Source organism: Vanellus vanellus, assembly GCF_965231255.1.
Source record: "Vanellus vanellus genome assembly, chromosome: 1".
NCBI lineage: Eukaryota > Metazoa > Chordata > Aves > Charadriiformes > Charadriidae > Vanellus > Vanellus vanellus.
Window position 1 is genome coordinate 202823161 of NC_138905.1, and position 16503 is coordinate 202839663.

Consider the following 16503-nt stretch of genomic DNA (forward strand, 5'->3'; position numbering starts at 1 on the left):
TAATTTCCCCGAGGAGCCGGCAGGGGACGCAGGTATTCCGTACCACGGGATCCATGCCCAGGCTGTAAGAGGCAGCTAGTGGGGGGGTGTGGGGGGGGCGTCGCCGCTCGGGGGTGGGCTGCGGCGGTCGGGGTCAGGTCGGTGAGCGGCAGTACTGTAATCGTGTCTGTATATCCCTTTATCGGTGTTATTGGTTTTCTCTTCCCTTTTGCTGTTCTGTTAAGGTGCCCTATCTCAACCCACGAGTTTTGCCTTTTTCTTCCGATTACTCCCAGGGCTGTGGGAGTTGAGCGAGCGGCCGTGTGGTTCTTTGTTGCTGGCTGAGGCCAAACCAGGACAGACAGTAAGGAAGCTGGCAGGATGGTTCTTTCGTGAGAATCCCTCTGTCAGAAAGTCTAAATGAAGACACACTTTGTAACACCATTGTTTAAATTCGAGCACATCTGAATAAATCATCAGGGAAATGTCCTACTTTTTCTGTTTCCCCCTTATTTGGCTTTAGATCCTCCTATTCTAGTATGCAACTAACAAATAGCCCTCCACACCTCCTCAGTGTGCTTTCATGCTTGGGCTTCCTCCAGTACATAATCGGTCCTTTATTTTTAAAGCTGTTCCCTTCAAGTTTTCCTTGGGGATTTTGCATCCTTGCCCATCTTAACTTTCTATGAATATCTCAGAGGGTTTTGTCAAGAGTCCAAACCTCTTCTTGTAAGAACCCAGGAGAGTTCTTGGAAGGGAAATTGTTAGCTGATGACTGTAGTCCCGTGGTAGGCAGTCACTGCATCAGATTACCCCTGTTTAAAATGTATCGAATTCTATCTTAAAAATCTTCTGCGGCTCTACTGAAAAGCTGCTCTAGAACTTCACTGCTCTCCTAAGTGAGAATATTTTTCTTACAAAAAGGTGTCTGGGCCAGTTTATACAGACAGTGCAAAATGCCACTTGAAACCTTCCAGAGACTGAAAAGCCATCATGGAAACACCCAGTGCTTCATGCTATTAAAACTTTTCGACAGATGGATCTCTCTCTACCTCTCCCTAAAATCAAGCCTCCTGCCCTTCAGCCAACCTGATGAGCTAAGGGACTTCACTGCATGAAGGAAGTTATAATGTCAGGACTTGCTGGGACTGCTGGGATTCCCTCCTGTACCCTAACACAGCCCCTTGTGCCCCACTGCTTCAGGATCCACATTGTGATAGGACTGTGGGAAACCTCGGCTGGTCCGAGGGATCAGAATGCAAGTTTAACATTGACCTTGAGCAGATATCCGTGTACCCTTGAAGAGACTGGGGAGTCCTGAGAAGAGCTAAGTAAAGAGATAAGGGTTGGCAAACATCTTGGCTTTGACCAGAGCATGAACAGCGTGTGATGTGAGAGCATATCGGGCAAAAGTAGAATGCTAGAATATATGCATAGATAAGCACCTGGGTAAAAGAATATAAAAAAGCACTGGTTGTTAAATAAAGAAATTGGATTGCTGCAACTTGATGTCCAGTGTCGTGTCCGTCCCAACAACAACAACTGGTGACCTCGACGTGATTCTAAGGAAGAAGACAATTGGAAATAGTCGTGGGGATGGAGCCCAGTGAAGCTGAGGACAGTGGGCAGAGCTGTTGATGGATCCGGATCATATTTAAGAAGACACCTGTAGTAGGTGAGACACTGGGGACGTGGGAGGGAAGTTAACTAAGGAGGAGCAGACTATACTCTCCACATGGACGCTGTTGTTGAAACGGCAAGGTGTAATCCTCCCTGAAGTGACTTTACGAAAAATGCTATTGTGGGGAAAAGAACGGGGAGTAGAAGTAACATCGGTTACAGCATTTAGTATAACGCAATGGACAAAACTAGGGCAGACTCTGAGGAAGCTACGTGTGGCTCAAAAACGGCTGTTGTTAACCATGTGGTGACTTTTATTAGAGACATTAAAGAACTTTAAGGAGCAGAGAGATTTAGCAGGAGGGAGTGAACAGCCATCCGCAGCCCCTGCGCCGTTTGTCTCTAAACCTTGTGTTGATAATTTAAAGGGGCAGGAGATTGCTGCTCGGAAAAAATAAAGGACTGCTCCCGATGAACACAAAAGATAAACAATATAAATATGTATTACCTCACGACCAAGTTGCAAGTGAAGGTGCTAACCGATCGGGATTTTTATTGCCTAAAGACCAAATCGAGAGCAGTGAAAAGGTCCAAAAAGTCCCCTCCGGAGGAGGTGATCATCCCTTGTGAACCTCCTAGTCCACCGTTCCCTTATCCACCTTTGCCCCCTGAATCGGACGATGAGGAGGAAAGCAATTTGATCGACTTGGGCAATTCTCCTCCAGTTTCTGTCCCTTCTGCCCCACCTCCCCCTTGTCCTTCTCCAACTGATGTAAAATCGCAAATAGAACAAGGGGGTCCTCTCTGTTGTTCAAAGTATCCCCGAACTTGGGACTTACCACCAGTTCAAGTGATGGTTAAACCCCGAAACCCTGTCCGATTTTGGAGGGAGGTGAAGCAAAAAGCGATGGAATTGGGTGAATGGGACTTGTCGGACAAAATACCTGTTTCACTTTCTCATGCCAAGTCTCCTCGTACTGAAATTGTCAAGCCTGCTGCTTTTCCTGTAGTAAAGAGGTACACAAGGTGCCCCTGGATGCTTGGGGATCATTTGGCAAAGGTTTAAGTGCCTTACTGATAGGAAGATCTAGTACCACCTTACAAGGCCTCATGGTACACGTCGGAGTGATTGATGCTGATTACGCAGGACAAATATGTGCCATGGTATCAACAGCTATACCACCTATGACTATTGAGAAGGGAACTCGACTTGCTCAGTTAATCCCATTTCAAAATTGTGTTCCACGAACGAACAACGTTACACGTGGTAATGGTGGTTTTGGCTCTACAGGAAAGCCACAAGTCTATTGGGTGCAAAGAGTATCTAATCAATGCCCACAAATGCATTGTGTTCTTGAACTTAATGATGCCACCCCCAAGAAGATCCGACTGACTGGATTATTGGACACTGGAGCAGATGTGACGATCATCTCTCTACGGGAGTGGCCTGTTGCTTGGCCATTAACCTTCAATGCCTTGGGAGTTGCAGGACTTGGAGGAGTTGCCAATAGTTATATGTCCACTAACCCTATTGTGATTGTAAACTCAGAAGGGCAAAGGGCTACAGTGCGGCCATATGTGACCTCAACTCCTTTAAACCTATGGGGAAGGGACTGCTTAGGCCAATGGGGAGTTCGCATAACTACGGATTTTTAGTTGAGGCCACTGTATTGCAGGGTGTTTCTCAACCCACTTTAGCTCTAAAATAAAATGGCTAACAGAAAAACCTGTGTGGGTTGATCAGTGGCCCCTTGGCGAAGAGAAATTAACGGCCCTGCAGTCTCTGGTAACAGAACAACTTGTTGCAGGACACATAGAGGCCTCACATAGCCCTTGGAATACCCCAGTATTTGTTATCAAAAAGAAATCGGGGAAATGGAGATTGTTGCATGATTTGAGAAAGATTAATGATGTCATGGCAACAATGGGAGCACTACAACTGGGATTACCTTCACCTACTATGATACCTATGGGGTGGGAAATTGTTGTAATAGATTTAAAAGACTTTTTTTTTTTTTACCATCCCTCTGGCAGAACAAGATGAAGAAAAATTTGCATTTACTGTTCCGTCTGTGAATAACATGGAGCCTACCAAAAGGTATCAGTGGAAAGTGTTGCCACAAGGTATGAAAAACTCACCTATAATTTGTCAATGGTCTGTAGCAAAAGCGTTGACCATTTACCTTCACACCCACTGATTAAATTGGGCACACAAATAACCTTTGGACAAAAAAAAAAAAAAAAAATCTCAGTCGTAGAAACCCAGTGGAGGGCCCAATGGTGTTCACAGACGAGTCAGGAAAAACTGGAAAAGGTGCCATTGTCTGGAGACAAGGAACACAATGGCAACATAAGATCGAACATCAAGAAGGTTTGCCCCAAGTCGTAGAACTACGAGCGATGACCATGGTGTTTCAGAGTTTCCCCGACCCAGTCAACATTGTGACAGATTCAGCTTATGTGGCCGGTCTGGTACAACGTTTACGTAAAGCTGTTTTAGGTAATGTAACTAATGAATTACTGTTTGGTGTATTGAAACTGTTATGGATAACAATACAGAGGCGACAGCAGGAATATTATGTGATGCATATTAAAAGTCATACCCAGTTACCAGGATTTATTGTAGAAGGCAATGCACAAGCTGATGCTTTAGTGTCTGCAGTGGCCCTGGGACCTGTGCCCAATGTTAAACAGCAAGCGATAGCATCGCATAGTTTTTATCATCAGGGATATCGTGCTTTAAAACCTCAGTTTAATCTTAGTAATACTGAGGCCCGCAATATTATTGCAGCCTGCCCCGATTGTCAAGATGAACACGTACCTGTATATTATGGCACCAATCCACGAGGATTACGTGCTTTACAGCTTTGGCAAACTGATGTCACACATATTACTGAATTCGGCCGTTTGAAGTATATACATGTATCAATCGATACCTTTTCTTCTGCCCTCGTAGCCACTGCTCACACTGGAGAACCAGCTCGAGATGTCTTACGCCATTGGCAGCATGCATTTTCTGATTTAGGTGTCCCACAACAGATCAAAACTGATAATGGTCCTGCTTATGTATCACAAAAGGTAGCTTGTTTTTTACAACTCTGGGGCATGACATATGTCACAGGCATCCCCCACTCACCCACGGGTCAGAGTATTGTTGGGTGTGCACACGGTACTCTAAAACACCTTTTACAAAAACAAAAAGGGGGAATGATAGGGGAAACCCCTGAAGCAAGATTAACTAAAGCTGTATATGTATTAAACTTTTTGCAGCTTGCTGATGATACCCCTGCTGAGATGCCACCCCTTCTTCGGCACTTTGGTTGCTTGTGACCCAGGAACGGGTGGGTCCTGGAGCAAAAGTGCTGCTGCGAGACCTAATAATCGCGGCATCCTTTTTAGCCCATGGAGTGGCATCAGCTAAAGTGCTCGCTACGCTTAACAAGCTTGGGTGTTGGCTGGGTAAGCAATCTAATGCTATATCTTCAGCTTTAAGTAGTTTACTACTAGATGTAGACTCAGACATGCCACACTGCAGAATCGAGCTGCAATAGATTTTTTGTTGCTAGCTCAAGGTCATGGTTGTCAAGATTTTGATGGGATGTGCTGCATGAACTTATCAGACCATTCTCAATCTATTCATGCACGCATACAAGAGTTAATGGAACGAATGAAAAAGTATAAAGGAAGAGGATGGGTTCTTCTCTTTTGATCACCTTTTGCAAAACTGGGGACTCTTGGGATGGCTGGTTTCAATGGTCGAAGCAGGATTAATAATATTGTTGATAGTTGTAGTTGTGCTAATGATGGTGCCATGTCTCATCTCCCTACTGCAAAGGGCCCTGCAGTGGGTGATGGGGGCGGCATTTGTAGCACAAATACAAAAAGGGGGAATTGTGGGAAACCTCGGCTGGTCCGAGGGATCAGAATGCAAGTTTAACATTGACCTTGAGCAGATATCCGTGTACCCTTGAAGAGACTGGGGAGTCCTGAGAAGAGCTAAGTAAAGAGATAAGGGTTGGCAAACATCCTGGCTTTGACCAGAGCACGAACAGTGTGTGATGTGAGAGCGTATCGGGCAAAAGTAGAATGCTAGAATATATGCATAGATAAGCACCTGGGTAAAAGAATATAAAAAAGCACTGGTTGTTAAATAAAGAAATTGGATTGCTGCAACTTGATGTCCAGTGTCGTGTCCGTCCCAACGACATAGGACTACACTTACCATCATGGCAGCACTGTGTTTCAGATATATCACCCATCTCTGAGTAGAATCATTTGTCCCTGTGCTTCGGTCCTCCGTTGTGTTTTCAGCTGAAAGATTTATAGAGAGCAACCAAGTGTTGCAAGGATACAAGAACATGGGGATGGTCTGTTTCAGTTTGTTACCAGTCCTCTGCTACACACGGCTTCTCAAAGCATCTCAAAATTTTTCTTGGATGATATTTTTACTTAATAGAACAACAGAGAGCTTTGGGAATTACCTGGTGTGGTTAGGTTTTCAGGTCTCTGACTGTAGAGGTGCTATCAACAGAAACTCATATGATATTGCTGAAGAGTTCTCCAGTCATTGTGCTAGTTTAAGTCGTTCTGCCTAATGTTTTCCTTTCTCGGGGCAACACTAAAGAACACACAAAAGCCTATCCAAAATATAGGTGATAGTAATATTTTTGAGTACTCATGCTGAAAATATCAAGAGCCACCTACAAATCATCATTTTGAAACTAGTTGCCACTGATCTGGTTTTTCAAATGGTCTGTGCACAACAGCTTGACAGATAATCTCGATTGAGGAGAGTCTGTGGGGAAAAAAAATATCCATAATGCCTTCTTTTCCTAACATAGGCTTAATCCCAGGTATAGGATCTCAAACTTTGAAGACCTAGGCTTGTTGTCATTTATAGAATTTGACAAGTGTCTTGAATTATTGCAAGGAGTGGATGCATTCAATGCTGCCTTCGCTCTGAAAACCAAAGAATCTGTCTTGACCGAAGGGCCTGTGAAACACCCCAGTTCGCGGAGCTGCCAGCCCTTTGGGGTTCTTCACAAAGGACACGCAGGTGGCAGCAGCAGTTTACCTCCTCTCAGGAAAAAAAAAACTCGTTTCTCTGAAGAACGTTTTGTTGCTTGGGTGGGGGGTTGTTTAAATTTTTGCTTTAAGATATGTATAACACCTCATGGATAAGGTGGGATTCACTCCTTTAAGGTTTGCACACAGTAAGGAAACCGTGCAGCAGCTCTCCACAGCAGCCGGCCGGCTCCGGAGAGCCGTTACCCGCTCGCCGACGGTCGGCGCGCGGGGGGCGCGCGCGGCTGCCAGCGGGCGGCGCTGCTGCGCCCCGTGCGAGAGCCAGCGGGTCAGCCTCGGCCGGACACGGGTTTGCTTCACGGCAACCCAGCACGGGGCGGGAGGAACCCGGGCGATGAGCTCTTTTGCATGGCCGTCAGGCTGCGGCAGGCAGTGCCGGTAGCCGTGTCCCGGCACCAAGCGCCCCCCCCCGCCCCCCGCCCGGGACCGTCGTTTCTCAGGGGGAGCAGGAGGCGGGGGCGGAGGGAGGTGCGCAGGTGGCGGCTCCCGCCGCGCTGCCTTCGAGGGGAACGCCGTGGCGCGGGCAGGAGCCCCAGCGAGGGGGGGAGGGAGGAAGGGCTTTCTTACGCTTTTATCCTCACGGAGGAAGAAGCTGTTTATTTCTCAGGAAATCCCACCCTGGCCCGCGAAGGAGGGTGGATTGTCGTCGCAGTGACAACGTTTTAAAAGCCAGGGAGAGAAGGGCAAACGCCCCCGGCCGCTCCGCTCGGAGCTTCCCGGGTGAGGAGACGTGGCTACCGGCCCGGCCCGGCCCGCAGCCCCTCGGAAGGGGCCGCGTGTGAAGCCGGCGGCTCTGCCCGCCGCCCGTGGGAGGCGGGCAAGGGGAGGAGAGAGAGGGAGGGACGGGTGCCCGGTGCCTACAGGGGAGGCGGTCAGAGGTCCCCTGCCACAGGCGGGCTGTGGGCAGCCGGCCGCCCGGGGGGCGCGTTGCCAGCCGAGGCAGCAGGTAGGGCGCTGGGCACCGACCTCCCGGCGCGTCCCGCCCCTGCACCCCCCCTCCGCCGCTTTTTTTTTTCTATAGCCCGAGCAAAGTTTGGGGGTTTCTTTCCCCCCGGTTAAATGAGTTATGCGCCAACACTGTCTGGACTCTTCTGAACGAGTTAAGCTTTTGCTACTTAAAATAGCCTTGCTGCCGCAAAGCGTAAGTAGAGCGACCCTGGGCTGTGCCGCTCGGCAGAGACCCGCCGCCCGGGGAGGGGGGCTGTGCTGGAGGGGACGTGGCCGCGGGCTGACTTGGAGCCTGCGCTGCGGGCGGGAGGTGGGAGCCTGCTTGGGGCCTCGGCCCGTTTGCCGTGGCCCTGGGCTGGGCGCCAGGGAAGGGCAGGGCAGAGCCAGGCGGAGTTGTGCGCATCGTTGCTGAGGAGGACTAGTAGAAGGAGCCTTGCTGCTTTAAATACCTGCCCGAGGAAGCCTGCTGCTACCGTCCGCTGTTCCTGCCCCACCGGGGCAACCGTCTGCAGGCAGCGGTGCTCGCAGGTGGCACTGAGCCTTGCGTGGCAGTGAAAAGTGTCCAAACCTCACAGAATACCTCAGAAAATGCAGTGGAGGGGGGAAGCACCAAATATCGTTCGTATCCAGGATTGTTGTGGCCATCACCCAATGAAGTATGCACGTGTAGGGGCATGTAATTTCTTCCTTAAGGGTTACCACTAACATTTGAACATTGATGTGCATTTCAAGTCAGTTTTACACTCAGAGTGAGGTTAAATCATAAATATAAAGCAGAGCCAGAATTGCTTTCACCTTTGTAAGTGGTGAATGATGGAGTTCACGAGAGTAACCCAGGGTGGTTCAGGGGTTTCTTGAGGTGAGCTCTGAGTTACCTGGCCCTTACAAACACTTTCTTCTGATAGTGGGGAAAATGGCTAGGTGACCTCCCTGCATTGACAAGGCTTTTACCTCACTTTGGTCACATCTTTGGTCTCAGAGTTACCAGAAATGTGCCAGTTACTCACTTGTTCACTTAGGACTCACAAGGGATGCAAACTATTTGAGATGAATAAATATTCTTTGGAAGATACTTACAGCTTGATTAAGCAAAAGTTTGCCAATGTTATAAGCAAGTAAAGTTGTTTCCTTTGTTGTTTTTGTTTTTTTTTTTTTTTTCCTGTGGGCAAACAGAGTATCAGAAAAGTATTTGGGTTCATCCTTGACTCACTGACGAAATCGCATAAACCTAGGATGTCATTAGGAATCTGGAGTGTGTGTGGTCTTTAAGGTGATGGCATAGATATGAAGAAGGAATTGAACTGAAGAGCCACATCTATTAGAGTCTCCCATTACGGGAAATTTAAAGGGAAAACCCTATTGGAACATTTCAGAATTAAACTAGAAAAAGTTTTAATGGTTTCCATAAGACAAAAATGCACTTTTAGAGCTTTTAGCAGGGTTTATAGCATTGTCTCCCTTGCAGTTGCTGTAACTTGCCTGAAGTCCCCTCAGACATACCTATCTGTTGCGGTATCTGCTTCTCTGCAGTGAAAAAGGGTCTTGTGTCTCTGAACACCAGAAGGGCTCATCTTTCCTTTGTATATCTGGGGCGGGGATGGGACACTCCTTACTGTGCAGTTTTTAGATCTGTGTGGCTGATTGTATGTGGGCACCTGACAGATCTGTCTCATTCATGCTTCGCTCACTCGGGATGTAGGGATTGTTGCCCTCGTGTTCGCCGGCTATTGCATAGTCCCCTGGTAGCTCCACACCCTTCACACCTTTCAGAGTTTTATTGGTAAGTCATTGTCTTTTAATTCCAACACAGAACTCTAAGATGGCATTTAAGTATTCTGGGGGAGAAAAGGGGTTACTTTTTGTTCCTGCTTTTCTCCTGCGAGTAGCAAATCAGAGCAAGGGTTTGTTACACCAGGGAACGGAGGCGTTTAACAGGTGGGGTGCAGCTCTCCTTCTGGGCTCAGCCCTGCGGTCCTTGCGCTTTTCCTTTACGCAGGCTAAACTCACTCAGAGGTCAAGTGAAGTCAAGAAGAAGTCAAGAGAAGTTTTGCCTGGGATTTAAGGAAGAGGCTCCATAGCAGTGAAGTAAGTTTAAGGTAATAACAAGATCAGCTAAGGGATTAGTTTTTAACAAGTGTTTAAAATACAATGAAAGTGATAATAGATGTGTCTGAAAGTATGCCACTGTGAGCAAGAAGAAAGGTATTTTTTAAGTCCTTATTTAAACAAGTTTATAAAGTGAATTATGAAACCTCAACCATTGTGTTTCATATATATGTGTATATGACCCAATACCATAAGTTTCACTGGAAATTATAGTAGCTTATTCTGTCCCTCCATATCTGCCAGTTTGTCTGGAATGACATGGTCACACTTTGTGCAGGGTGACTACTTTTATTGGATTTAAATTAGCAGAGTTAAAAACCTGGTAGTAACAGAGATGCCTGATTGTTTAGTGTAAAAACAAAGGAAATACTGCAAGTTGTTTTCTCTTTTAACAGCATGTTTAACAGCATGTTTTCTCATGCCGGTTTGTAATATCTAAATAATTTTGAAGATAAAAATGTAAATCCCAAGATTTAGACTATCACAAGAAATGAAAGAAAATGTGGACTGAATTTAAGAAATCATATTAATCCAAGGACATGTTAGTTTCTAATTAATTGCTATATTTTAGGTATACCAGTATAATTAAATCATAAATACACCAGGTGTTATAATCTGGTAACATATGTAACATAGCTGTGTAGTTATTTATGTGTGTGTATGTGTGCATATGTGTATATAAATGCATAAACATATACATGTATGAGTAAAATTATAAATAAAAGTATTCTATGAAAATTATAAATAATTAAAATATTGTATTTCACACACTTGATACATAGTGATGAACTTTTTCGGTGACATCATCAGAAATAGAAATAATAACTGGCAAGTTTATAGATACCAGATGATAATTATTTCTCTCCTGTAGAGGGATTTATGTGACATCGTGGTTTTTAAAATTTATTCTCTCTTGCTTGTTCTCTTTGTCACACACACAAACACACATACACACCATCCACAAAGTGTATTTGTGCATGTACTAAACTTAGTAATTAATAGCACAACATTGGTTCTTAAACAGAATGCCATGCCAGTTCTTATTTGTCTCAGAGAAATGATTTTCTAAGTGACCCCCAGTTCTTATTAAATGATCCCAAGGTTCGTGAAGTCCTTGCTTTTCACACCATTGAATCGTATTGCTTTCTGAGACAGATTCTCTGTCATTCCCTAGTGGGTATTTCTGCGTGAATGTAATGAAATGCAGATAAAGATGTTTCATTTTTTAATCTGCATTTTTTCCAAACATGGAAAGAAAAAAAGAATGTCTCCCTTCACAATCCATATGTAAGATTAGGGCTTAACAGTTGCCTAGCTCTGTATTGCAGCAGTGCTGAAAGTAGTACGGTACAGCTGAAGTTTATGTAATACTACAAAAGCAAGCTTGGAATTGTTCTCAGCTAAAATACTGAGTTGTGGCTGTTCAAATTTAGATTTAGGTATTTTATTGCTGAACTTATTGGTGACAACTCAAATATTCTGTGAGCCCTTCAGTTTTGTTTGATACCATTTAATCATTATTTGTATCAAGGCACCCCATTAAAATTGTTGATGTGGTTTTGAGTTGAGTTATGTTGGCTTTAAAAATTACTCACTGAAGAATGCATTGACAGTGAAGAAAGATACAAGACTGGGATTTATGAGAACCCTCCAGCCAGTGGAGATATGTATCTTTGCATTGCCCTTGGAAATTACGTCCTTCTCATATTTATGTATTATGGGTAATACACATTCACATTTAGTGAATGATTGCTGCAATTCATACTAAGATGAACACAGGTTTTCACCTCTATACAGTTAAGATGCTGTGAAGTATCTGCATACTGCTGAAACACTTTGTGTACAGGGTGAATTTTCAGACTCTGATATACGGAAATAAATATTTTAATTAATGTAAGCAGTAGACTAGCTTTTTTAAGTGTATCCTTTGAGAAATGCATCGTGTCACATCTTTGGTGTCCTGAATTATCTCAGCCTGGGCATTGTTGGCCTGTAGTAAAAACAAAGAGACATCTTGAGTAGTATTAGTGAATGGTGAATGATTGAGAATAAATTAGATGGTATTATTTGTCATCTTTCCTTTACTTTTTGCAAATTGTTATTTTTCTTCTTCCACTAATCACTAGATAATTCTTCAGAAAAGCACGAAAAAATCTTACTTTTATTGAAGTCAACATTGCCTATTGATCTCAGTAAGAGATACACTACAGTGTGCCTATAGAGGAAAAAAAAAAGATTGCTACCGCTGTTCACCTTACAGTGCAGGGTTTATAATTTTTCTTGAGGCCAGATTGACTTCATTTTTTCAAACAATAGAAGGTAATATCTGTTGTTATGAAGAACAATGTGCAGCCTCTGTGCCGTTGGAAGCAATGGTAGTGGCAGCTATGCTGAAAATGGACCATAATTAATGAATTAAAGAAGATTTAATGTGCTAACTTTTGCTAATTAATACACTTTCTATTACAAATATTAGTAACAAAAGAACAAACTGTAACTTTGCTTATTATCTGAGCTGCCTGTTTTACTTGATCTGGATAGAAAACAGAGTGAGGCAGAGAGAACTGAACTGAGAGGCACAGAATAATGCAAAGGTTAGTAGAGAAATTAAGTACTGGATTTAGGGTTATGCTAAACTTCTTTAATCAATTGAATACCACATTATTCATTTTGCTGTTCCTACATAACAATTTTTACTACTCAAAATGAGAACATTCAAAACCAGCAGTTTAGTTCCAAAGATGGAAGTAAACTGAGTATATCTTCACATGGTTTTGAGTAAAAAAGATAGAAAATTAATTCATTATTCCCCGAAAAATTAATACTTCTCAAGCTTAAAATTACTTCATCATCCAAAATATTGTAAACCTCATAAAATTAAGATTGAGGATTAAATTTTGAAATCATATAAACCTATTAAACTAGGATTATAAAAATAAAGTATTCTATCAAAATTTATTTGGTTTGGGGTTACTATTTTAAGGGAGGAAAAAATACACTCTTTAAAAACAATCTGTATAAATTTCAAGAAAAAGATTAAAAGTTGTTTTAGGACCAGGGACATTACGACACAAAATTGGTATTTTATTGTTAATATAGTCATTTGCAGTTTATCGTGCTATGTTGGAAAAAGAATTCAATTATATTAAAGGGAATGTGTTTTTGTAGAATATCAAAGATGTATTTCTTTTAGGAGGAGTTTTTGTTGAATTAATTTTGTGGGGATAAAAAGTGAATTAGTATTCCAGGATTTACAAAAATGCAAAATACTAATGGCTGTGTTGTTGGTTTTTCTGTGAAAGTATACTACTCTGCAGTTACAGGTATTTCATTGCCTAATAATAAAATAAAGTTATAAAAAACGTAACTGAAATAACTTTGATTTCTTTAATTAGCTTAACTAAAAGCCTGAACGTCTTTCAGTACAGACTTTGGAAATGCTTCCTCTGGATAAACAGTGACATCATTGTTGGATATCACAGTAAATATAATACCGAGAACAGTAAATTTTCTCAGTAGTAAATTCCTACCTGTAATGATAAACACTTTTTCTTCTTGGGAATTGTAAGACACGCGGGTATTTGGACAAGAAATATAAGTGCAAAAATAAAAAGGGTAAAGTACAATTCAGTTACATTTATAGAATATTCTGAGATTTTTAAATAAGAGGATAATATTTCTTTTTCTGATAGTGTTTTTTTGCATGCAAATTGTTATATCTGAATTATAATTATGATCTAAGTATTTCTGAAAGTATTGAAGTTAGTTGAAAGTAAAATTTTTTATTTTGGTTTCAGTTGAAGGTTGACAAATGAAATATAGAATTGTGTTCATTAGGAGAATGAAATGTACTTCTTACAATTCCAATATTTTTACATATTTTCCAATTAGGAACAGGCCAAGGATAACAGAAGTGATACCGGCAGATAATAGCTTGTTCCTCAATTGAAGGCAGCTTGTGAGGAATCTGATCTTAAAAAATTCTTGTACTTTAAGCCTTTCCAAATCAGAAGTTGTGTCACTGCCTAGAATTGGGCATGGGAAGCTCATCATAGATGAATTTGTGGAAACTACTGAGAATGTATACCAGTTGTTTATCACAGAAGTAAGGTCATAGGATATAATTTTATCTTTCCAAGAAAATCTCTGTGTAAGGTTGTTGAAATGCCCTTGAGTTTTTTTGGTTTTGTTGTTTTTTTTTTTGTTTTGTTTTAAATAATGTTGCAGTACATGTAGTTCAGTAACACCAAATGGGCGGGCAGTAGGGAAAGTTGCATAGAAACCTTTTCACCATTCCTCTCCAAATTTCTAATTCTTCCCAATATTCCAACTTATTAAAATAATTTACTTTTTAGAAATAAACAAACCCAAATATAAGCAGGCTTTGAGAACATGCTGCTTATTGGTCTACACATACCAAAATTAAACTGTAAATTCCATAGTTTTTGAGTAATTATTTTTCTGTGTTTGTACAGTATGAAAACAGCAGAGACCTGTGACATTACTAACCTCCTGAGTGCTGGAGTAAATAAGCCCTGATAACAATAAAATGATCAGAGTTAGGCAAACTTTGTACCACATTCTTATACAAGTGCAGTCATATTAGTACTGGGAATATTCTGTTTAATTGAACTGATTTCCATCTGTTCTTTTCTAAAAATAGGCAAGAACAGTTAGACGCTTCTCAGGTGGAGGAAACAGGAATAATTTTTTAAAAATATTTAAATCTTGTAGAAATTCTGGTTATGTATCATTCTTGCCTGTCATTTTGTACAGACACTTAAACCTGTATCGGCTAGATGAAAGCACTAAACATCCCACTTCTATGCTCACCAAAATCCATGGCTGCATGGTCACAGGGTTAGGTAGTTCTTAACATAGGCGTGCAATAATCTGCAAAAGGAAGTGCACTTAAGAAATGTCATTTGTTGAGGATCAATCTGTTTTGCCCTGGCACTGTGTAATTATAAGATTTTTTTTTAATATTGGTCTAATTGCTTTAATGTTCTTATTGTAGGTTAGAAATCTGAAACAATGGGTGACTGGAGCTTTCTGGGGAGACTGTTAGAGAATGCGCAGGAGCACTCCACGGTTATTGGCAAGGTTTGGCTGACAGTACTGTTTATCTTCAGGATACTGGTGCTGGGGGCTGCTGCTGAGGAGGTCTGGGGAGACGAGCAGTCGGACTTTACATGCAACACTCAGCAACCTGGTTGCGAAAATGTTTGCTATGACAAAGCCTTCCCCATTTCTCACATCCGCTTCTGGGTGCTGCAGATCATTTTTGTATCAACTCCAACCCTCATCTACTTGGGCCATGTGCTGCACATTGTACGCATGGAGGAGAAGAGGAAAGAGAAAGAAGAGCTGAAAAAGAAGGGAAGCGTCAAAGACAGCAACTACCCAGGAGCAGCAGGTGGAGGAGGCAGCAATAACATCAAGGATCCTCTTGGCAAAAAGGGGAAGGAGAAACTCCCGATCCGTGATGGACGTGGTAGAATCCGTATGGGGGGCGCCCTGCTCCGTACCTATGTCTTCAACATCATTTTCAAGACACTGTTTGAGGTGGGCTTCATTGTAGGCCAGTACTTCCTATATGGCTTCGAGCTAAAGCCAGTCTACCAGTGCAGCCGCTCACCTTGCCCACACACCGTGGACTGTTTCATCTCAAGGCCCACTGAGAAGACCATCTTCATCATCTTCATGTTGGTGGTAGCCTCTGTCTCCCTACTGCTGAACATGCTTGAGATGTATCACTTGGGATGGAAGAAGCTTAAGCAGGGCATGACAAGCCGGTATGGCCTTGAGATGCCTGTCACAGCAATAACACCAGTTATGGTAACAGGGGAGCCCAAACCTGTTGCCCTGCCACCACCATCACCACCTGTGGTGGTCACGACTGCCACGCCCCCCCCTGTTCTGCCTGACACCCGCGCTGTCACACCGCTGCTGGCCCCAGTGACCATGGCACCGTACTATGCTGCAGCTGCTCCAAGACCACGGCCCCCCTCCAACGCGGCCTCCATGGCCGGCTATCCTGTTGCTCCACCAATTCCTGAGGAGAGGCACCGTGCTGTGACTCCCACGCCCATCTCCACTCCTGTCACCATCCCGACCCCCATCCCCACGCCCACGCCAGCTGTCATCAACTACTTCAACAGCAACAGCCATGCCCTGGCGGCTGAGCAGAACTGGGTTAACATGGCAGCTGAGCAGCAGGGGAAGGCACCCTCTAGCTCAGCAGGCTCCTCTACCCCCAGCAGTGTCCGACATCCCCTTCCTGAGCAGGAAGAGCCACTGGAGCAGTTACTCCCACCCCCAGCTGCGCCACCTGTCGCTGCGGCCAACAGCGGCAGCAGCACTAGCCTGAGCGGGGCAAGCGGGAGCAAATGGGATGTGGAGTGTGAGGAGGAGCTGTCAGAGGAACGGCCCATCTCAGCTGCCTGCACCACCGTGGAGATGCATGAGCCACCGCTGCTTGTAGACACACGGCGCTTGAGCAGGGCCAGTAAGTCGAGCAGCTGCAGAGCCAGGTCAGATGACCTGGCCGTGTAGTGCCGTCGCCTCTGCTCAGAGGAGCAGGTGATGGAAGGCAGAGTGGGCAGGGGAGCTGCCTGGGGAGGCCAGGCTGAGCGTGGGTGGGAAGGCCTGGGTTTCAAACTTTGATGCTTGCTGTTTTTGCACTCTGTGAGTTGTAGTGGGGAAAAATAGCAACATTTTCTAATAGGTCAGGGGTGGCCAAAGCGCAGTCCGTGGGCCAGGGGA

At 43.9% G+C, this 16503-nt stretch overlaps 1 protein-coding gene across 1 annotated transcript; it reads left to right on the forward strand.

Moving 5' to 3' along the window:
* Nucleotides 1-14772: 14772 nt before the first annotated feature.
* On the forward strand, nucleotides 14773-16293 carry GJA3 (gap junction protein alpha 3; the record flags this gene model as incomplete). Its single annotated transcript, XM_082498634.1, has 1 exon — nucleotides 14773-16293. One exon carries the CDS (start codon nucleotides 14773-14775, stop codon nucleotides 16291-16293), a length of 1521 nt encoding a protein of 506 aa, XP_082354760.1.
* Between the last annotated feature and the right edge of the window lie 210 nt (nucleotides 16294-16503).